The 23,398-nt window shown below is 40.8% G+C and overlaps 1 protein-coding gene across 1 annotated transcript in view; it reads left to right on the plus strand.

Moving 5' to 3' along the window:
• Ptprt (protein tyrosine phosphatase receptor type T) overlaps positions 1 to 23,398 on the plus strand; it is a 783,865-nt gene that overhangs the window by 684,763 nt on the left and 75,704 nt on the right. The window contains exon 15 of the mRNA XM_035446780.1: positions 22,351 to 22,538. Within this exon, the coding sequence (XP_035302671.1) occupies positions 22,351 to 22,538 (188 nt within the window). The remainder of the gene's footprint in view (positions 1 to 22,350; positions 22,539 to 23,398) is intronic.

Here is a 23,398-nt window from a genome sequence, read left to right on the forward strand (position 1 = left end):
CATTTCTGTTTTGGTCATCATTGCATTCTTGAAGATTAAGATGTCTCTTGATCTAGAAAGAATACCAGATAATTATGTGTTGAATGAATCACTTGTTTATTTTGTAGTCAAGATGGACCATGATGGTTCACTTTTAATTATGCCGTATTGTATCAACTATTCTTATGAATTGCTAAAATATATGAAGGATTGATGACTAAAAGAGTTCTAAAGTTACTCTTAGTTTTTAACCCCATAGAGGAGAAAGGAAGATCAGAGAAGCCATTGTACTGGTCCGTATATGTGGTGCATTTTGTGTGTCATTTCTTAGAAAGCTGTAATCCTGGTGTCTTTGCCTTTGTCATTAACTCTAAAGGCCCCATGCCAAATGATCACTTCCTTGGGCCCCATCACATAGAAATACTCTTCAGAAACACTCTGTGGACACTACTGCCCTTTCACTCATGATGTCTCCCTCTGTCATTTACATGGTTTTAAATTTCTAATGTCACAGATTATCTGTCTTCAGTTTTATGCCTTTATTAATCTTCTCAATGTATGCAATAATCTGAAAATTCTTCTTCCCTTTGTGTATTAAGCAATGTACCTCATTGTCTCTTAAGTCATGGTATAAAAGATACTAACATTTATTAAACCCTAACTATGTACCAAGGACTATGCCATATCCTGCATTATGTTATAACATATATTTTTTTCTTAATCTGTGAGGTGGTGATTATTAATGGAACTAAGTTTCTTTGGTAAGGGTAGAGATTGAGATTCAGACAGACTATGTAACTTCTCTAGTGCTAGACAGCTATCAAGTGGAAAAGCTTGTTTGAAAACAAATCTTTTGATTGTGTGTAATTTTACTATGATAATGACCTCTTTCCCAAATAGTGAGAAATAGTCACATACTTTCAGGGCCACTGAAATAATGGCAAACTTAGGATAGTGACATCTTCAAATCCCAAGATAGGGTTTATTCCTTACTCTATTTTTATGAGTCCACTAAACTTTTCAGGATGGTGTTGACATTATCTCATTCAACAATGTTTCCTGAGTACCTGTTCACTATATGCTAGCATGTCATAGCTCACTATATGCTAGCATGTCTGAATCTCACTATACTACATAAGTGAATAAACAGAACTATAAAACTGCTTTCTGAGTCTTTTGAAGGCCACATTTCAATAGTGGCAGGAAGTAGAGACAAATGAGTAACAAACAATTAAAGAGGAGTAAATTATGTGACCTTATAGAAATGATAAATGCTCTGAAACAATTGGACAGTCTGAGTGGGATTAGGGTCACAGTAGTTAATGGTTTTGGTTTTACAGCAGGTGGGATTGACCAAAGTCTCTAGTAATATAGGAGATGTGTTAGAAAAACCTCCCTACTAGAGGATTCCAAGACATGTGTGTCTGATGTGTGTTGGAGGGAAACAAGGAACCCAAGATACTGTCTTAGCTTTGAGGGTCTAGAGAATCAGGCTTTAATGATGAGTACCCCTCACTGTTCATTGTCGTGTGAACTTTTTAGTGCAAGCAGTGGAGCATTTGAGAAATATGAACTTCTCTGAATTCAGATACTTACAAAAGACACTACTGTGAAGGTATTGAACCCACAATTCTTCCAAAGAGCAGCAAAGACACTGAGACAGAGAGCAAGTCACCCAGGTAAGGATGCTGGCTTTCTCCTCCCCTTAGAATCTGACATTTCCACACCAGTCAGGCTCATTCTGTTGGTCCTGCTTGGCAGCCAGCCCAGTGTAACACTGTTAGGGATGCTTGCTGGCTGGTGTAGACACTTCCATCACTGTTTTCTGAACTTGCTTTTTTTTCAACTGACCAGAGATGTGGTGAGGATTTAGTCACAATCCCAAGGCATTTATTTAGCATGAAAATTTATTAGGTAAGCTGTTATTTAGCAAATTCATCACATTACACTTTTTACTTAGCAGGATCACTTCATTAGTGCTTTATTGCAGGAATTGGCTGTCAATTATGTGGTTAACTCATTTACTAAAGAAATGAATTTTTTTAATCTGGGAAAAGTAATTCAAAGTACATTGTTAACTCTTTAACGATTAAAGATTGCTGTCAATACCAATTCAACCAATTCATGTCATCAGGAAAATTACACCATTTATTTCCCTTGAAATATCAGATGCTGGGAAATGCTGGGAAAAAAGTATAGGAATGTAGCTTAGAATCTGTTGTAAATTAGAAACTTCTACTAAATAGATCAGGAGAACTGGCAAAGCTATGCAGAGTTGAGTAGAAGCTTTGCTTGTGTCTCCTCAGAATGAGTTATTATAATGAAAACAAATACATGTATATTTCTTCAAAGTTTCTAAGTTTTTGTTGATATTGAATCTTTGGGCTCTCAAAAAACCATTATGGGATAATGTTAAAATCCATGATTGGCAACCTCTAAGATGGCCCCAGTGATTCTTGCCTTCTCTTCTACATCAGTGTGTCTTCTACTTCCTATGAGTGCAGGCTACTTCTATGACTGGTTTCTAATGCTTAGGCTATGACATGATAAAATGGCAAAGTGTCACTCACAAGATAAGGTCATAAAAAGACTGTTATTTCTATCTTGGTTGTTCATTCCCGTGCTCAACATCCATGATGTTGACTTTCCTTATAGAGAGATCTAGTAAGCAAAAAACTATTAGAGATTTCCAGCCAATAAGATAGCATCAAGGAACTAAGGTTCATATGCTGATGTTCTATGAAAAACTGAACCCACTAGGAACTCTGAGAGTGAACTTGGAATCAGATTTTCTTCAAGATGAGTCTGAGACTATCATCATAGAGGATAACCTTGAGTACCACCCTGTGAAAGGCATGGAACAATCTCAGATACATTTAAATTTCATGGTTTCTGAAGAGCCCATGAGATATCAATATTTATTATATTATTTTATATCGTGTAAAGATTCAAGGTTTGGAATGAGTCATTTGTTATGCAATAACAGAAACCAATGCAGGACTAACCAAGTGGGAAGTTATAAAAGTTCACACAAATCCTTTTGGCTAATAAGTAGTGGAGCCAGGATTTCACTCTGGTTCTTCTGCTTTATCTCAGCAGGAAAAAGCAAACAAACAAAACATGAGCTACAGACCAGACCCCTCCTTCTTATTTTCAATAATCCTAAAAATTTTGAAATTCCCACAGAGTAACTACTAAGAGGCTCTCTACCAATAGCAATGGTTTCCTCATGATTTTCACACTTTCATTGTCCTGAAAAGAAGCAATTGAGATTTCTGAGACTGGCAAGCAGGCTGAAGGACAGAGATCCCACCCTCTTCTAAACAGTGATTGAATCAAACTTGTCTTGGTTTCCATAAGATGCTTACAAACACAATTCCCAAATATGACTGTCTCCAATCTAAAATTATGAAATCCTTGTCTCCTGGGTATGGAGTCACATAATCTGTATCTAATGTGCTCCCCAAATGTCTGTTAATCCTCATCAAGATTTGGGGGTTATTATGTAAGTCAAACCAGACTGGCATTGCAGTGATCAACCATTATAATTCAGCAGCTGGGAACCTGCCAAACTGATCTTTGAAATGGATAGATACAGAGTGTTATTAGCACTAGCCATTAGTATTTGTTTTTCCTTAAGTAAAATCATCAACTTTTGGCTGCTTGAAGTTTTGTTTGGTTGGCATTGAACAATATCAAGCAGAACATTTTCATTCATTTATTGAAAGCAGACAGGAGGCATTTTCAATTTTATGAGCAACTGCAGGACACTCTGTGAGAACAATTGTATTTATTTCCTATAAGTTCCCTGATGGACTGTTCAGTCCTTCACTACTCAAAGTGTGATCTATAATCAGTATCCTCAGCATCACTGAGTGGGGACTAAAAATGCATGTTCTTAAGCCACATGCCAGACCTATATAACCAGAGTTATTTTAAAGTATCTCAGGGGTATAAGATAAAAATCAGGTGTCATGAGTCTAATTCAATTTATTAATTAAAACTAAGGTACAAAGAGGCAAAGAAAACTAGATAATTCAGTGGAAAACCTGGGATAAAGACTCCTGTCTTGAAATTCCCAAACTATTCTTTCTACTCTATGGAAGCTGAATTGTCTATACTGTTAAGTATACCCCCAAACTCTACCTAAGTATCCAGTGTACAGTTTGAAATAGACAAGGGAATTCTCTACCTTGGGCCTTGTACAGTGGCAAACTCATTTGAAATAGCTGTTACACATTTACATTTTCTCTTGCAGGCAAGGTTAGTCGTTTCATTTTCTCTTTCTTACCCATCAATAAAAGGCAAAGTCACCTGTCAGGCTGGAGATTGTAAAACCTGTCAAAATTGAAATTTCCTAGTTTAGCTAAATATTACTCTGCAACTATTTTGCATGCTTTTGTCTTATTACAATTTGATGAATGAGAGAGAAAAAATAAGCCTATTTCTTTAGAGTGAAGCATTACTTAAAAGTCCATTGTTTCTGTCTTCCTATCAGAGTGAGAGTTCTGGAGGTAAAATATCACACACACACACACACACACACACACACACACACACACACACACACACACACACACACACTGCTGAGCTGAGGTTTTAGTATATGCACAGTAACTTTAGGACCAATAAGAAACTTCCAATCACATGTAGCCCATGCTGGAGGCATACTGAAATGGGAAATGTTTACTCTGAGAGAAGGATGTTGGGTCTAGATGTAACTAAAATCACTGGAAGCCCAATTTGGACAATGTATATTTTTAAGTAAATGCGGCTTGTTCACTTCCTCACACTTGCTAGGACAGACGAAATAGAAGTGGGAAACATAGCATAGTAGACAGTTCCCTGTGGTGCATCAGAACGTTAGAGGATCGAACAAGATGGTGGTGCTAAACACAGACCACAGACATGCACTGGTACCCACCGGGCACGTGGCATGCACTGGTACCCACCGGGCACATGACATGCACTGGTACACACAGGGCACATGACCTGCACTGGTACACACCGGGCATGTGGCATCTGCCATCATGGAGTTTTCAGTCAGGGAAAAGACACAGATATGAAACAGTTTCGCTGTCAGTCAGTCACTCTTACAATTCATGAAGATGACATGTGTCCAAAGGCATACACTGTAATTCATGAATGTGATATGATTGTCAGAATATAATGTAGGACCCTCAGATGGAAGCAGACAGGAGTGTCTTTCTTGATGTCTTTATTCAGAAAATGGGGAAAGTAGATAATCACCACCTAGATTCTTCTGTTAAAATTTTCTGGACTTATTTTGTCATCTATCTCCCTATCTGTTAATCCATCTTGATTTGATTATGCATGTCAAAGAGAGTTTCAGATACCAGTGCATCTCCCCTTTCTTTTCATACTGAACCATACATCACTCAGTCATCTATTTTCCCTTGGAAATATTGTTATTGAAAATAGATTCTTGTCTCATACAGTAAATCCCAACCAGTTTCCCCTCCCTCCACTCCTCCAGCCCCACAACCTTCTCTCTCCCCCAGGCCCATTGCCATTCCATTTCCTCTTCAGAAAAGAGCAGCTCTCCAGGTGATGACAGTCAAAAGGGACAAAACAAGATACAGTAACACAAGGCAAAAGCCTTCATATCAAGGCTGGACAAGACAACCCAATAGGAGGAAAGAGTCCTAAGAGAAGGCAAAAGAGTCAGAGACATACCTGCTCCCACTGTTAGGACTCTCACAAGAACACTAAGCTAACAGCCACAACATTTACACAGAGGAGCAGGTGAAGAGCCATGCAGACCCACGCTTGCCATTTCAGTCTCTACAAGCCCATGTAGCCCATGTGAGCCCTGCTCATTTGATTTGGTGGGACATATTCTCCTGGTGTCCCCATTGCCTCTGACTCCTACAGTCTTTCCTACTCCTCTCCTATAGGGATCCCCCAGTCTCTGAGGGGGAGTCCCAATGGAGACCTCCAATTTAGATTCTCTCTCCACATGTCTGATTGTGGGATGCTGCGCCTGCTTACATCTGGTGCCAGAGGAAGCCTCTCTAATGACAACTGGATACGATACCTATTTATGATTGTAGAAGAATATCATTAGGAATCATTTCATTGTTTTTTTTTTCTAATCATGTGGTTCTACCCTAGGTGTCTGAGCCATCTGGGCAGTGTATGGCATGTTTTCCCTCTTGTGGTAGGGACCTCAAGTTAGACCAAAGAGTTGTTGGCCACCCCCACATAGTCTGAGCCACCATTGCCCTAGCATTACCTTGTAAGCAGGACAGACTCTAGGTAGAGGGTTTTGTGGTTTCAGCACATTTTACAGGCAGGACAGATTATAGGTGAAGGATTTGTGGCCAGGTTTGTAGCCAGATTTCTCCTTCCATAGCCTACAGAGTACCTTTCTCATGGTAAAGATATATAGGGATGAAGGCTCAAAGCCTGTACCAGTTCAATCACTCCACGTTCAATGAGCTGAGTGGAAGTTGTCCTCAGAAATGGGGCCCCACTTTTTTTTCTGTATGTGGTGCCCCATTGCTGAAGACAACTTCCACTCACTATCAATGCTGGGCCCCCACTAGGACTCTTCCTGGACATCCTGCTGGAACCCTGTGTTGTGGAGATCCCGAAGCTTTGGGTCTGTGGGTGAGGTCCCTTCATGTGCTCCAACAGATCATAGATGGGGTGTATATTGAGACAAGCCAACTCATATCCCTGGGTCTGGACCTGAGTGCTGTAGGGTTAATCTGTCAGATAAGAAATAGGGACATCTCTCCCATGTTTACAACTTCGGGGCTGATTTACCCACACCTGTGCTAATGGGGTTGGCTCTCCACAGGGCTACCTCTCCCACCTGCCCCAGGTTTTTTGGGGGGTGGGGGTGACATAGACTCTTCCTGCCCTTGCCACCACAAGACAGTTGGTAATGGTAACAGCTCTCCCATGTTTACAACTTTGGGGCTGGCTAACTCACACCTGGACCCCTACTCCTTTACATACAAAAAATAAAAGCATATGAAATTTTTTCAGCCTGTGAGTTCAACATTTGGATACACTTGTGCAGCACAAGTCCCTAAAAACATAAACTATCCTCAGATGTCCCTTGTGCCTGTTCACAGCCATCCCTTCCCCAACTCTATGCAATAGTGAGCTTTTTTAAAATACTGATATTCTTTTTAAAAAAAATACTGATATTGTTGACCTTTCTTCCACCACAGATAATTATGTCTCTTCTGAAGAAGATGTGAATTTTTTTATTTTTTTTGAGACAAGTTATTGCTATGCAGCCTAGGTGGGCCTCAAACATAGCCTTACGGCCTTAACTTCCCAAGCACATGTAGAGGCATGTGCCTCCATGCCCCTTAGTAAATGACTTTTGAGTTGAACATGTCCCCCCCAATAAATAGTATTTATATGGTCTTTAAAGGTTAGGCAAGTAACCATCCCAGCCATGGATGAAACTAGCCCAAATGCTAGAAGTTGGTGAAAAAGACAAGATGACCAAAATTTAGCTAACAGAGGTCAAAGAGGTATACAAAAGATGAGAAGGATGCAAACTAAAGCGTCTAGAGCCTTAAGAGCATAGCAAGTGGTTCAAAGACTGGAATGTAGCTGGAAGTCAGAAGTTAACCAGTAAAAGGTTTGAACAGAGAGATGACATGCCCCGATTTGGACTTCTGAAATGCAAAACAAAGCACAGACAAGCAAGAGGGCATCTTTGGAATGGTGGGCATGTAGTTTTCAGCCATTAGTGGGGACAGGTGGCAGACAGGACCCTGGCCATGGAGAGAAGGGAGTCTTCTCTTCCTCCTCTTTCATATTCACAGGGACACATTTGACCTCGTCCCTGTTGTCAAGGTATTTTTTTTAAACTGGAATCACAACTTCTCTCATTATATCAGCTTTGTCAAATATATAGAATTTTCCATGTATACTGTCCAAATTGTTAGCAGTCTACCTTAGTTCCTTTTCTATTGTTGTGCTGAGACACCATGACCAAGGCAAGAGAAGAGAGAATTCACTGGGCCTACAGTTTCAGAGGTTGAGTCCATGATCATCATGACAGGGAGCAAGGCAGCAGGCAGGCATGGTGCTGGAGAAGTAGCTGAGAGTTTACATCTGATTCGCAAGCATAAGGCAGAGGGAGCTAACTTAGAATGGCATGGGCTTCTGAAACCTCAAAGCCTGTCCCAAGTGACACACATCTTCCAACAAAGCCACACCTCTTAATACTTCCCAAACAGTTCCACCGACTGGGTACCAAGCATTCACATATCTATGGGGGCAGTTCTCATCCAAACAACCACAAAGTCCTAGCCAATACAGATCTCTCTTTAAGAATAAGTAGCTCCGGCCTTCCTAGGAGCAATGATCTGGAACAAAGTAAGGCAACATGAATCTTCAAGTATTTGTTTTTTTTTTTTTAAGCTAGTTGTTGTTCTGTCAAAAACAGCAATGACATCAGGTCCCATCTGCAGTCCCTTGTGCAAGCAGCTTCAATCAATCCTTTTATCTATGACTCATTCCCTTCCTCATATAATCTCATTTTGTCTTTATACATAAATGCTTCCTAAATGCCACCCCCAAGTTGTCCTTTTGTGCTTACAAAAATATCAAAACTTTGCAAATTACAGGGCTTCATTACTTCTGTGTGGAGCAAATTATTGATCAAGATATATTCCTTGCATTTCTTTGCAGATTTTATTTGCACTAGCATGTCACCACCACAGACTGACGTTATATAAATTCTCAGTGACAATCATCTTGCTAACATTCAGCAACCTTCTACTTTTTTCTTCTTACACATACTCCTGTCTCCCCTAGTAAACCATATTACTCCCCAAAGGCTGTTCCATACCAGCCAATATCTGTAGCATATTTTTTCATTACTTTGTACAACATTATAGAATGGCATTTCGTTGTCTACTTTGGGGTTGGGGGGGGGTTGTTTTGTTTTGGGTTTTTTTTTTTTTTGCAGGTGAAAGTTCAGCATTTTTCCAGGTCCATTATTTTCTAACATAAATGACTGTGAAAGTAAAAATGAATAGAGTACATACAAGAATGGAGCAATAGACATGTCTAACAAAAAGGACTCTTGTTCCTATTGAGCTAAAACATCTTAAAAGCCCACAATTAGATCCCTTCCTCTTTGTGGTCCAACAATATGTTTTCAGGCTTCCATATCCACCCTTCAGCTTTATTCCTTTTTTCCCAGTTAGAACCATAAGTGATTAAGACCACAGAACGCCCTTCACATGGTTTCTGGCATACCCAACACCCCTTATTTTGGCTTCAATTATATTAAGTGTATAAAATCTATGCTGAAGCACACTGGTATTAGCTCTTCTGCTATTTTCCACTGACTTTTGTGAACTTGTGACAAAAAGAGAAATCAAATTTTCTAAAAAAAAATTAATAGTGAAACCCATTTATCAAATAAAATCCTCTTGGGAAATTTATTTTCTAAAATATTTATAAAGCCAGTTAGATCTGGTTGGAGCAGAAATAGATGACAGAATATGCACATAAACTTGTACAGATACACACACACACACACACACACACACACACACACACACGCACACACACAGGCACACACAGGCACACACACACACTTGTGTGCACACTAACACCATGTGTATGTGCATAAAACCCTTCCCAGTACCCCAATTCACTCTGACCCCACAAAAGAAACTTTGAAATGGGTCTGCTTTCCCAGCTGTGCCTTAGCTATTAGAACACTAATGTCACACACTGATAATTTGCTTATCTTGCAGACCAGGTGAGCCAAACTTCTTACTTGGTTATCCACTCCAAACAAAACTAACCCCAACTGCTAATCACCTGTACCAGTCAAGACTGGTGATCTTTAACCAGAAGCATATGAATGTCAAATGAATGGCACAATCTAAATTTGAGCAGTGTGCAGCATATACAGCTAGCTGACTATTGTATGCCTGTGAAAGCCTAGATTAGAGGGCCACTGGAAGAGATGGGAACCCACTGGTGAGTCCCTGACAAAATGTACTATTTCACTGAAATACACTTGTTTTCATTGCTGAGGCAATCACCAGCGCTCAGCATAAACACAGGAAGGGAACATCAAGGCTGGTGTTCTGCTGCATGAGAAACCAGTGGGGCAGAAATGTCTCTGAATCTAGACTGTGGTCTATCAAATATTCTACTACAGCTGTGCAGACATCAGCTTTTGGAGAAGGACACATAGAAATCCCATGTCTGATCTCATCACTGCTTTGAATCCATATTATCTGGACCTGGTACTGCCCAGTCATCAGCTAAACATGCTCTACCAATCCAGCATTAGCTAACCAGTTTATCTGGGTTTTCCCCCACAATCAATTTTTGTAAAAGGTTTGCTATTAATTTGCTGTTTTCAAAGGTTAAGAGATTTTCCCTTAGCTTCAACCTCTCTACTGTATCCTTAACTTCTCCATATCCTATTACCATCAATTTTTTGCATATTTTATATACTTGCTACTTTCAATAACTATATTTTTCATTTCTGGAAGTTGACTTTGTATTTTTCAAAACTGCCTCTCCCTTTACTGTGTGTCTCATATCATTACAAGTTCATATTTCTTTCTTTGCTCCCCTCTTTAATCCATACAAATGTATTTATTTTATGATGTCTCCAATTGCTTTATTATTTTCAATTCTTGGGAGGTGTGTTTCTCAGCATCATGTCTGCAGCTTCTCCCTCATGGGGATAAACCTGCCACTTTCTATATTTTGTTTTTCTACTGAGTTCATCTTTAATGGAGGTAGTTTCGTACCAAGGTAACTAATGTATCTTAGATTATGAAAATGCCTCTGCGGCCTGGTTTCTTCTTTGCCTGTGAGATCAGGGAGATTTCCAGTGGTCTTGGAGTTTATAAATTGATTTGTAGGTTTACAGTAACTCTATTACAAAAGTTACAAGTTTTGTTGTTTTGTTGTTGTTATTGTTGTTTGGTGTGTGTGTGTGTGTGTGTGTGTGTGTGTGTGTGTGTGTGTGTGTGTGTGTGTGTGTGTGTGTATGTGTGTGTATTGTTACTGTGCATATATGTAGAGGCTGGAGGAAGACCTCACCTGTACTGGTTTATCACAATCTCTGCCTTACTCACTTTAGACAGGGTCTCTCACTGAATCTGGAGCCTGTGGAGGTTTGGGGGCTAGGCTGACAACCAACAAACCTTAGAAATCCTCCTGCTCCAACTCTGTTCCTCTCAGTGATGGGATGACAGCTGTGAATGGCCATGACTGGCCTTTTACGTGGAGGTTGGGATGCAAACTCAGGTCCTTATGCTTGTGCATCAGGCTTCCTTATCTGGGCATCCCCCCCAACCTAAGCACATAAATATTGACTCAGAGTCTCCTGTGACAGAATTCAATCCAGGGTCTTCTTCCTGTTGCCTTTTGTCTCTGTCTGAAAGCTGTACTCTCTTTGTTGTATATGCTTTATATATGTTTTATATTGACTTACCCATACTCAAATACTCTTTTACAACATGCCTAGAAAATAATATACTTTAATTAAGAGCACCAAGATTAAAATACTATACATTGATTGTTCAACCTGAAAAATAAAGAAGTTTACATAATTTTATTTCTGGCTATGTATTTGTTTTATTGATAAAATTAGAAAATTTAGCCATGTAATTTTGTAGTGTAGTTTTTGTATGATTTTTCCTTAAAATTGTGCTCTTCATGCTATTTGATAATTATTGTGACTTTTATGCTCATCTATATTTAACTGACTTTTAGTGTTTAATATATCAGTTCTTCCATAACATGACTTCCTTAGTTCTGTTGGTTTTTGTTTTGTTTGTTTGTTTATATCTTTTGTTTCTCACCTACCCAGCCCTCTGGAAAAGAAGCCCCCAGTATAACTTGGGAAGTTGTGTGTGTTGCAGAATGCCTGTCTGTAACTTTAGAAATGAAAAAGAACTTGTGTCAATATGTAATCTTGGATCCATACTTTTTCCCTTTGAGAATTTTACTTCGCTGTCATCTGGCATTTAAAATTGGGCAAGAGAAGACATAGTAATGCTGTTTCCTTTATTTTAGCAATTGTTGTTTTTTTCCAACCTAAATGTTTGTCTGCATCTTCCTACATCAATGATATTTAAACATCTGGGTCAGGCTATAGGTTCTGATTTTGAATTGTATGTGGGAACACTGCACTTGAAGATCTTGGGTTTTTGGTTTTTTGTTTTGTTTTGTTTTGTTTTTGGTTTGGTTTTTGTTTTCTGCCAGGAGCTGTGTTCACTTGGCAGTCTTCATTATTGTCCCTGTTCACTTCTCCTGTTCTCTACTTCAGTAACACGATTATCTGTCATTTATACATCTGTCTTCTTTTCCCTGAAAGCGCCTCTGTTTCCCTTACATGTGAACACACCTGAGTAGATGATAGAGACAGGGGAAACCCATAATGTATAACCTTTTGTTCTCCTTCCCTCCACTATTCATCTGGAACTTTCTCAAATTAATTCTCCACAAGTTTCTGCCTGTTCCCTGTTCTCGTAAATTCTAGTGTCCCCCTTAACTTTGCATGTTGTTTCATTGTCTTTTGGTTCCTTACAATCCTTTCTTTCTAATAAAAATTTTAAATTATAGCTGTAACTGCACCCATGATACCTCAACAGTATGGCTACCTAAATGGGACCTGAACAATGGACATATGAGTAGATGTGCCATTGTAGAAGGGGGCTGTCTCATGGGGCTCTACCTTGACAAAGAAGTACAGGTAAGTAAGGACTGCTCAGAATGGGGGAAACAGCCATCCCAGAGATAATCTCATACCCAATTGATTATCCCATACCAAGTAACCTTCTCTGAAATAATACACATGCATACAACACTAAACAAACTGATAAATTGTATTCATACACTTATGCATTTATACATTTCTATAATAACAATTAAAGAGGAAGAATCCTGGAATTTGAAAGGGGGTGGGCTAGGAGGCTGCATGGAAGGAGTTGGAAGAAGGAAAGAAAAGGTGAGAAATGCTGTCTTTATATTTTAATTCTAAAGACTAAAAATACTTGAAAAAAATTAAATCATTTTGTAGTTTTACTTCTGTTAATCTAGTCATTGTACAGATTAATGATACTTAATGAAATATTTCAACACATATGTAAGGCGTGCCCTGATCAAATCTAACTGGTATTTTCCATTCCACTTCCCACCACACAAGCTTCAGCCTCTCGTTATCATTAGTTTATTTCAGGTTGATATCTTTCAGCTCTGTAGATGAGAGAAAATATGTGGATATGGCTTTTCTTTGCCAGACTATTCCACTGAGCATAAAGTCCTCCAGTTATAGGCATTTTGCTATAAATGCTAGCAGTCTTCTCTTTATTATTATTATTATGATTTTATTATTTTTAACAATCTTTGAATATATTTTGATCGTATTCATTCCCGCCCCCAAGTCCTTCCATATCTTCCTTCCCTCCCTACCCATCCAACTTTAAGTTTTCTCAAAAATAAACAAAGAAAACAAAATACCAACAAAAAAGAAAAAACTAGAACATCAAACTGTACCAAACAAAAGCATATGTGCACATGTGCACGCACGCGGGCACATGCCCATACACACACACACGCCCCCCCCACACACACACCAAAAAACTGTGGAGTGCATTATATGTTGGGCAACTGCTCCTAACATGAGGCCTGGCCTGGAGTGGTTGATATACCCAGTGTCACTCCATTGGAGAAAACTGATCTTCCCCTCCCAGCAGGTACAATGATTGTTAACCTTTACCCTACTGGCTAGATTCTCATTCCTTCCTTTATGTGTCTAAATATAACAAAATAAAAGTATAATAAGATAAAACAAAAACTAATTCATCAAAGTTGGATAAGACAAACCAACAGAAGGAAAAGAGCCTAAGAGACAGCATAAGAATCGCAGCCCACTGGTTCACACATTCTGAAATCACATACAAATCATAAAAACCTAAACCAGAAGCCACAATATAAACATAAAAGACCTGATGCAACCTGTGTAGGCCCTGTGCACGCTGCTGTTTCAGTCTCTGTGAGTTCATATGAGCTTTGCTCATGTTGATTTAGAGGTCCTTGTTTTCATGGTATCCTTCATCCTCTCTGTACTCTTTCTGACTCGTCTTCCATGGCTTCCCTGAGCTCTGAGGAGACGGATTTGATGGGGACATTCCATTTAGGAGTAAATGTTCCCTGATCTCTCACTTTCTGTGTAATGTTTGGCTTTGTGTCTGTATTTGTTCCCGTCTACTCCAGAAGGAAGCTTCTCAGATGATGGCTGAGAAAGACACTAATCTGCAAGTACAGCAGATAACATCAGGAGTCATTTTATTACAACATTTTTTCTTTTGTTTTTGTTTTTTGGTTTGTAGCAGTATTATTTGGTAAAAACCTTAGGTCTCTGAGGTAACTAGTTTTCAGGTTCTTGGCCACCCATTCAGTGTTGTATGAGTTCCAACTTGTGGAGTGAGCCTTAAGTCAAATCAATTATTGGTTGGTTACTCTTACAAGATTTGTGCCACCATTGCCCTGGCTTATCCTGTAGGTAATACGCCATTGTAGTTCAAAGGGTTTGTGGCTGTATCTGTGTCTATGCCTTTCTTTTGTGAGCATACAGAGTAGCTTCCTGTACCAAAGGCACTAGAACATAGGGTGAAGGCACTCTGTGGGCACTAGCTCAATCATATTCAGTGAATTTTATAGGTGTTATCTTCAGCAATGGGGATTTGTTGTCAGTTTGTGGGGAGTCTTGACAAAGGCCTGGGTTGTTTCAGGATTCTCATGGGACCCCTTTAGTCAACAACTCAATTAGATGTAACCCAGTCCCAGTACTGGAAGCTTTGTTGGTGACAAGTGACATCAGCTGGGATCCTGTCTCCCCCAGTATTGTAAATTTCACTTAAATGGGCTTCACATATTTATAATTTAGTAAATTTCAGCTGTATTTGATTTCCATACTGCCCCCCAAATGCCCCTTAATTTTAGTTGTCTCTCCCAATATTCCTTCCCACAACCCCCCACTTGATCTTCCCATTCTTTCTAGCCACCCTTCTATCCATATCTATCTATTCAATTTCCCTTCCCTAATGATATCTAACTGTTACCTCTGTCCCTTCTAATACTAGCCTGTAGTGAACATGATCCAATTAAAAACTGTCTGATTAATCTGTCCCTTCCTTTATTTGTTCATATGTTTTTGCATTTTGCTTTCTAAAATGCACTTCAAAAATGCATTTTTGCTTTCTATGATATAAGCTAGCATGCCCTAAAGAGAAGTCATGTCAAATTGGCTTCAACAAACACTTAATGACTTGTATAACAGAATACAAAAGCTCTAAAAACACATGCACACCAGGTAACATTCTGCGTGTTCTTTAGTTTTACGTGTTCAATTCTAAACATTGGGACAAGCACATGAAACCAAGAAATTATACTTCGGTCTGCCATTACATTGAGTGATAGCAGGTCTTCCACTGGGTGTTCAATGGGCATGTAAACTGACTGCCCTTCTCTCAGGGACCCCAAATCTCATGCACCAGTCCTAGTGTAAGTCTAGAGAGCATTTTTTAAAAGAACATGACTTCTAACCACAAGCCAACTGCTTAATCTTTCTGCTTTACCAAAGAAACCACAATTGCTTCCAACTCTACAGGGCCAACTGCCTTGTCAAATCAGTTGGAAGATTATTTTGTTACAGTTGCAGAGATTCTAAAGAAGTTTTGACACAATTAAGTCTTTATCTTTGTGCATGTTGAGTATGATAGTGCTATAATTCACAGACATTCCTCCCAATTCTGGCATTTAGCTTAGTTGGCAGACTTAGATTTCAGTTCTGTTATGAATTTAGCTTGCAGTTGTACTGGTGTTTGGTGAGAGAGGGGAAGAAATCCACTGACTGCTGACCAGGTGCTACTGGAGGCTTCCCACAGTAGAATCCCATTTAACCTGTGAAATGACCTTCTCAGATGATAAGGGAAAGAGATGATGGTGGATGTCCTGTGATCATGGGCATCACCATCACCAATTAAAATTTTAGGTTCTCTGTAACTTATTTGAAGTCTCATAGCTGTAAATCGTGGATTTCCTATTTGAATCCAAGTTTTCATCAGATCCTGTGATTTGACTCTGATGTCTGCTGTTGTCAAGCTCCTGCTGTACTGGTTCCAATCACATCCACACACTAAGCAGGTGATCCAACCTCCTTCTTATTTCACACACTCTCTCCTCTTAGACTCTGTGCTCCCAAAAAGCAGTCTAGATATTTGCCATCCAATCTCTGTGCTTTCCTGCCCTAAAGGGCACATGGATTTGAAAAGAGTTTTGATAGATGAAATAAGAAATTGATAGTGGTATCAGAAATTACAGAATTTGGTTGACTGATTCGGAAATTTTTGCCTCGACTCTGTGAAGACTTTTGATAAAGATGACTTGACCATCTATGTAAAGAGAACTATAAAAGCAGAAAAAGGCTATTAGGATACTGATAAAGTACTCATGTCAGAGGGAACCGAACCAGGCAGAATCAGTGGGAATGGAAGAGACCAGAAAGAAGTCAAGGAAAGGAGAGAAAAGCTACTCTGCTGTATTAGTTCCATTGCTACAATATCATACCTGAGGCTAGATATTTTATAAAAGTTCACTGGGGTCAGTTTTGAATGCTGAAAATCCCAGGTGGTCTCCTCTGCTCTCTGCTGAGGGTTCCTTTGGACCCCTTAACTGTGTTTTGGCATGACAGCAGGCATCATGGCAGGATCATATGCGTGTTGTGAGAAAAGAATTTGGTGAAAGGGAACAGCTCAGACTTGTTCTCTCTAACAACCGTCTCCAGTGTTGACATCACCAGGAGACTTCATCCCCTCTCACTGTTGCCACATTGGAGGCCATGTTTCCAGCATGTGAACCTTGAGGAATCTCATTCAAACAGTATGTAAACTGCAAAGGATTTCCCCAAAGACCACCTGGATTCCTTCTCCATTGTGTGAATTCCCATGTGCTAGTGGGATGTTGTACATAATTTTATTAAAACACTCGGCAACAGGCATTGTGCTGGGAAGTTGTCACACATTGTATCTTTGAGTTCTCACACTTTTCCTGTATGGAGGAGAATGGTTGGAGAAACTGAGGCTCAGAAAATCTACCAAGGTCTCAGAAATAAGATTCGCCAGCCTGTAACCCCAGCCCTCTTCTGTCATGACCAAAACTCAGCATCTTTTGAGCTACAGACTCTGACCATTTCTGAAATAGTTCTGCAAACCAGGACTAAAATGAAATAAACCCCACATAACCATGATTTTATCTTTTACTATCATTTATAATGAAGCAAAGTTTGGAAAATGGTTAACTGCTGTTCAAATTTAGCTACTTACATTCAAAGTAATTGAAATTACATATGTATGCCCTCTGTCACATTACGAACATTTTAAGTGTTCAGTAGTCATAGGTAGCAAGGGGCTGGCATGCTGAATGGTGAAACTATAGAGCCCTTTTGTCGTTGTACAAAGTTTTATTGCAGAGTGCTTGGACTGGAGCTGTCTTACACAAGACCAATATCTCTTTATTTAGAGTTCACTCAAGCTCTAAATAATCGCTCTTTAGGATTTTATCTGGCTCTAGATGTATCTGTGTATACCTACATTGTCCAACATAGTAGCTATTAGTCACCAGTGTCTGCTGAGCCCTGGAAATATGACTGATCTGACTAAAATACTCCAGAAAGTATAAGGCACACACTAGATTTTAAAGTTTTTATATCAATAAAGAATGTAACAGACAACATTAATAATTTCACACTGATCATACATTGAAATATTTCTTTGAATATGTTATATTTAAAATGCGCTGTTGAAATTAATGGCCCATGATCTTTTTTAAAAAAAAAAGTTATTTAATGTTGCTACAAAAACATTTTCAATTATATCCAAGGCTTGCATAGTATGTCCTCTGGACAGTCTGTCATAGATCCCTTCATTCTTCTTTGAATAAAGAGTGAGTTGGGGGGGTATATGTATGTGAATGTAGGAGGCCAGAGGTAGCCACCAGATATCTTGCTCTAACATTTCCACCATAATTATGACAAGATTTCTCATTGAAACTAGAGGTTGCTAATTTGGCCAGACCAGCTAGCTAGCTAGCATGCTTCAGCCAACTCTGACTCCCCAATCCTGAGATTCCATGCATATGGCACCTTGCCTGGCTTTTTTTTTACATAGATTCTGTAGAGACTCAAACTCAGGACCCCATGCTTATTCGGCAAGCACTTTACTGAGTGAGCCATCTCTTGTGGTCCCACTTGTGGGTACTTCCAGGGAAACTAACTGCAAGTAAACAAAATTTGAAATTCAATTCTTCTGTCACATTAGCCCCAGTTCTGTCACTCTGTAGCCATGTGTAGTTAATGGCTGCTGTATTGCAAGTCACAGAGGGAAAACATTGCCATTGTCACACAAAGTTCTATCAGGCAGTACCAACATAGATTGTCCATAGAGATGGTAAGAGGTATCACGGTGAATTGTGAAGGATGCAGCAGGTTTCCATGGCACCTAACCCTGCAGCAAATAATCCACTGTCTCCTGGGTGCCTGCCCCTGCTTAGCTTTGTTAGACCTGTTTGTGTACAACTTATCTCTTCATCCCTCTTCCTGCAAGGGCTTTAGTGTGTTTATCTCTGCTGTAGCACACCTCCTTGCTCGGCCCCTCCTATTTGTATGTGTAGTTAACATGGCACTTTGTGTGAGACAGCTCCTCGGGAAGCATTTGTTAGCCAGCTGACGTGGCAGTGTCAGTCAAGTGAGTGGATGATGTGACTGAAACAACAAGGAGGTCTGGGGGGCTGAGTAGACTTTGAGGGAGAAGGGGCTAGAGGGAGGGGATGTGCAGGATCCTATGGAGAAAGGAAGAGAAGTGGCAGCAAGACAGAGAGGAAACCAGACAGACAGAAAGCTGTTGACCCAAAATCTTTTCAGTGTGACCCAAACCCTTGAGCCCACCCCATAAGCTCCCCGCAGACAGTGATGAGAGTCCTAAAAGAGCAATTCACAGGCTCGGGCACCAGCTACATAAGAAGCGCAGAAGAAACCCCAAATATTATTACATAATACATAAACATGAAAGAAAGACCTATAAGTGGAGAAATATGAAAATTAGAGGTCTGACGAGGAGGGAGAATGAAAAATGGCCTCTCCCTGGGCCAGCTGGTTTGAGTTACATTTTATGGGCAGCGTGTGAATTCCGGCGCCCTTGTTGAATTTGCGGCAGACTCGCACATTAGTTTTAAGGCTCCCTCTCGAATAGGAACATCATAACGCTTTTTAATTGGGGCTGATAAAAAACGTAGCATTACTTGTAGGTTCCTGAGAGAAGTGAGTTGTGAAATTGGGTTTTCATTAAACCTAATGACGGAAAATTAAGCATAGTGCGTCTGGCGAAATGGGGTGTGATAAAAGGCATCACTTCTGCATTATCGAAGGTTAATAAGGGAATAGGTGAGGAAAGATACACTGGAAAAGGGAGTCCAACTAGTTGAATTAATAAACCTTGAAAATCCCTTGCTTCCAAGTCCTTGTGGCATCATTAGTGCTAGCATCGGCGTTATCACAAATGTTACAGCAATACAAGTTGTTAAATTTCAAATGCATTTATTTTCCATTCCACTGTTGGTTTTGCTGACACTAAGTTTACAGTCTGTCTAGCAATGTGTTTAGGGGGAAATATCCATATTGATAGCCTTTTCAGTTTGGAAATGTTTGGCGTCTCACAAAAATTTGCCAGGTGCCAACTCCTAGGAAGCCTGCCTCTGCCAGGCAGCTGGTCTCCCGTGCAGCCTGCGCTCTGAGTCCTTTAGAAAAGTTGGGGGTAGGGTATCTCTCTGTGGTGTCCACATGATGGTGTTTAGGTGGGAAATACAGGTTATGGGCTTTAAATTGATGTCACCTCCTTCTTCACTCCCATCACGCCACCGCGGGAAGGATGCTTCCAGTTCATGACAGCTGCGACACCTAAGGGAAAGATTCTGGGTCTTGAAAAGGCTGGACTCCTCTATAGCACCATCCACAGCCTCACACTGGTATTAAGAGTTCTGGTGGTCTCAGCCCTTCTGGGTCTGCCTCCGTCATCTGCCACAGCATTGTCCCATACTTTTTGCTTATGACTGCCTCTCAGCTCTTAAATGTGTTTTCATCTCTCAGGCTCTGATCTTTTTGCTTCAGATAGCTCTTACCTAATTTGCCCTCTAGACCATCAAGCTTTGAGTGTAGACTCTATTTCTTTCTAAGTTGCTCCTGTCTAAAAAATCCTTGGTACAGAGTTGGCTCTCATAAGTCAAACTCATGATTACAAGGGTATGATGAGGCAGGGACTCAACCTCAATATGTGCCAGGAAGTACATTCAATCAGTGCTAGTAAAGACGAATCAACCTATTACCAAAACATGGAAGACAAAAAGTAAGTATAATTCTCAATGCAACCAGGAAGGTTTTTTAGCATCTCACTTCATCCCTTCTTTCTCATGTATGAATTTATAACTGTCTGTTGGGTGATGGGGCTAATTCCCAAAGGCCAACTCTGTCTTGTCTCCTCATTGCATTGAAGCAAGAAATGCTGAAACCACAGGAGACAAAGCTCCTGATGAGGTGTGGCCCAGCCAGTATCTCAAGCTCAGGCTAATCAGATCCATAGCTTAGTCTCCCCTAGAGATGATAACAGGTGGGGGCAGGTGGGAGGATGGAAAGAGAAGAATCCCTGGCCCTGACTCATCCATGGCACAGATGAGCATGTGCAGGCAATCAAGACTCTCATTGTCCCAGAACTGAGGGGTTTCCGTGGATATTATTGTTAAAACACTAAAGCCAAAGAGGAGTTAGGTAAGTGTGAGCAGTTGGTCATCCTGCAGGCCAGACATGTCTCTCCAGTATCCTGTCTTGTGAGGAACTGATTTTGATGTTGTCACATAGAAGTGGAATGTGCTTTCCCAGAGAGCCTGTCTGATGGATTATTATGACAGGGAAGACAAACAAGCTGAGGGGGACATGGCTTTTAAAAAGACAAGTTGCAGAAAAATCTCGAATATATACTAAGCCTCTCAGGGAATGAGCATGGCACAGGCTTCATGGATGTTTGCATGGGATCCTCAGTGTCTGAGAACATCTGGATATGCACTCAACTGCCACATCTGGCAGGTCTTATCTCTTGCATAGTACAAACAAAATGGCCCCAGGGCAGAAACTGTCAGAGCATTTGAGAGGCTGTGAACATGCCAAGCCTAGATGAGTCTGAGAAAGAGAAACTGTTTCCAGAGTGGCCAAACAACAGAAGGTATTTAAAGCTGTTCAATATATAGAGAGATTTGTATGAGGGAAAGGTATAGCCTTTTATATATAGAGAGAGGGTCTTATATGGTCAAGTCTGACTTCAAACTTAGTATTTAGTTGAGGGTAACTGAACTTCTGATCCTCTTGTTTCTCCATTTAGAAATCTAGGCTAACAAGCACATGCAAACCAAGTATTGTGTGGTGCTGGGTATCAAATTCAGGGCTTTGAGCACGCTAGGTGGACACTCCCCACTGAGGATTATCCACACTGCCATATCCAGGGGTGTGGTATAGAATGCACATGAGAGTCATGACTGGTGAGAGGAAAGGAAGACAGTTGAGAAATCCGAAAGTTGGGATCAGGAACTTTTCAGGGTCAGTGGTAGCAAGGGGGAGAATAGATAACAGGACAAAGGTGGCCTTTTTTACAGAGCCTATTGCTACAGGGAGAGGCTGTAGGGATCGAGTCCCTGCTGCCCACTGGGAGTCTAAGACTCGCTATACTTCCTTCCGATATACAAACCAAAGGCAACAAAATAGGAGAGAAATCCAATCATAGACATGGGGGCCCAGAAGCAGTCACATGGATCTTCTGGCCAGGCACCCAAGACTCTCCTCATCTGCAGACAAGCAACTGAGCCTACGTCGTACATTACACTAGACCTACAGCTCCTAAACAAGAAGGTTCTCCCAAGACTTAGTCAGCCAGACTTCTTACTAGTTCTGGGATTGGCTGGTATTGAGCAAGGCACTCAACAAGTCAAGAAAAAGGACTGAGGACAGACACGGGATAGTCACTGAACTGTCACTTTGTCATCACACAATCCATAATGAACCCTTGAAATTGAAATGAACCAAGGATCGTGCACTGGTTTATTTTACCATTTAAATCTGTGCACATGGCCAAGTCAGGAAGCAGTGTCTTTTGTCTGTCTATAATTTCCTGACCAGTGGAGTGTGCAGTTCATTCCCTCTGCCCTCTTCAGGCCACGCTGAGGGTGGGGGTAGGGTACAAAGAACAAAGCTGCCCCAAATGAGTTTGTCCTGCTTCTTTTTCTTTGAAGCAGATGGCAGCCGTGGAGAGCTGTCCCAGCCCACCCTCACCATACAGACTCACCCCTACCGGACCTGTGACCCTGTAGAGATGAGCTACCCCCGGGACCAGTTCCAGCCTGCCATCCGGGTGGCAGACCTGCTCCAGCACATCACCCAGATGAAGCGAGGCCAGGGCTACGGGTTCAAGGAGGAATACGAGGTAAGAGACGAGCCCGTGAAGATTCCCCAATGGCTCATGGGTGGTGCATTTGGAGTGCTAAAGCCTTGCCTCTGACAGTGAGCAACAACAATGCCTGGGAGCATGGTGGAAATGCTCCACCAGGCCCACTTAATCAGAACTTATGTTTTAACTAGTACTGGAACATTAAATTTAAGAAATACATGCTCTAAATCCCTACGTTTTAGAGTCAATCCAGTCTTCACTCTGAAGGTAGAATGGCTCAAGCCCTCTTCCCACATGCTGTAGAGAAACTATTCCCTCTCCCCTGCCAATACTGTCTGGCTTGCCTGCTTCTTCCTGCTCACCTCTTGCTCAGTGTTGATGCTTCAATGCTGTTCTCCACCAAAGCCATGCAGTGCGCTGACTGAGATGCTCTCTTTCCACCTCTCCCTCCCCCCTGCACTTGGCCACCCCTGTTCTCCCACAACCTCCCTCCCAACACACCTCTAGTCCAAAAGATATGAATACATGCCATAGTTATTTCAGGAACTCGGGGGGTGACTGACAGCCATAGCAAAGTATAGCAAGTGCCTGCGTTCAACATTATTATCGTGTAGATTCCTAGCCATGCAATGTACCAGCAAGGTCCTTCAGGTTCTAGTTTCTCACAGGTTGCTCTCTCTTCTCCTGTGTCCTGAATCTTCTTTAGTGTCTCCAAACACTACCCCCAGCATCCAGGGAATGACTCGCACATTCCCTTTGCTCTTTTACACAAAACAATTTCTCTTCCTGCTGTTTTCGTCTAACTCCTTTTGGTTTTGAATCTTACGTACCAGGGCTCACCTTTTCCAAATCAAAGGTACAAAGCAAAATCCATTCAGAAATTTCCCCAGACCAAA

This window comes from Cricetulus griseus, chromosome 6 (genome assembly GCF_003668045.3).
Source record: "Cricetulus griseus strain 17A/GY chromosome 6, alternate assembly CriGri-PICRH-1.0, whole genome shotgun sequence".
NCBI lineage: Eukaryota > Metazoa > Chordata > Mammalia > Rodentia > Cricetidae > Cricetulus > Cricetulus griseus.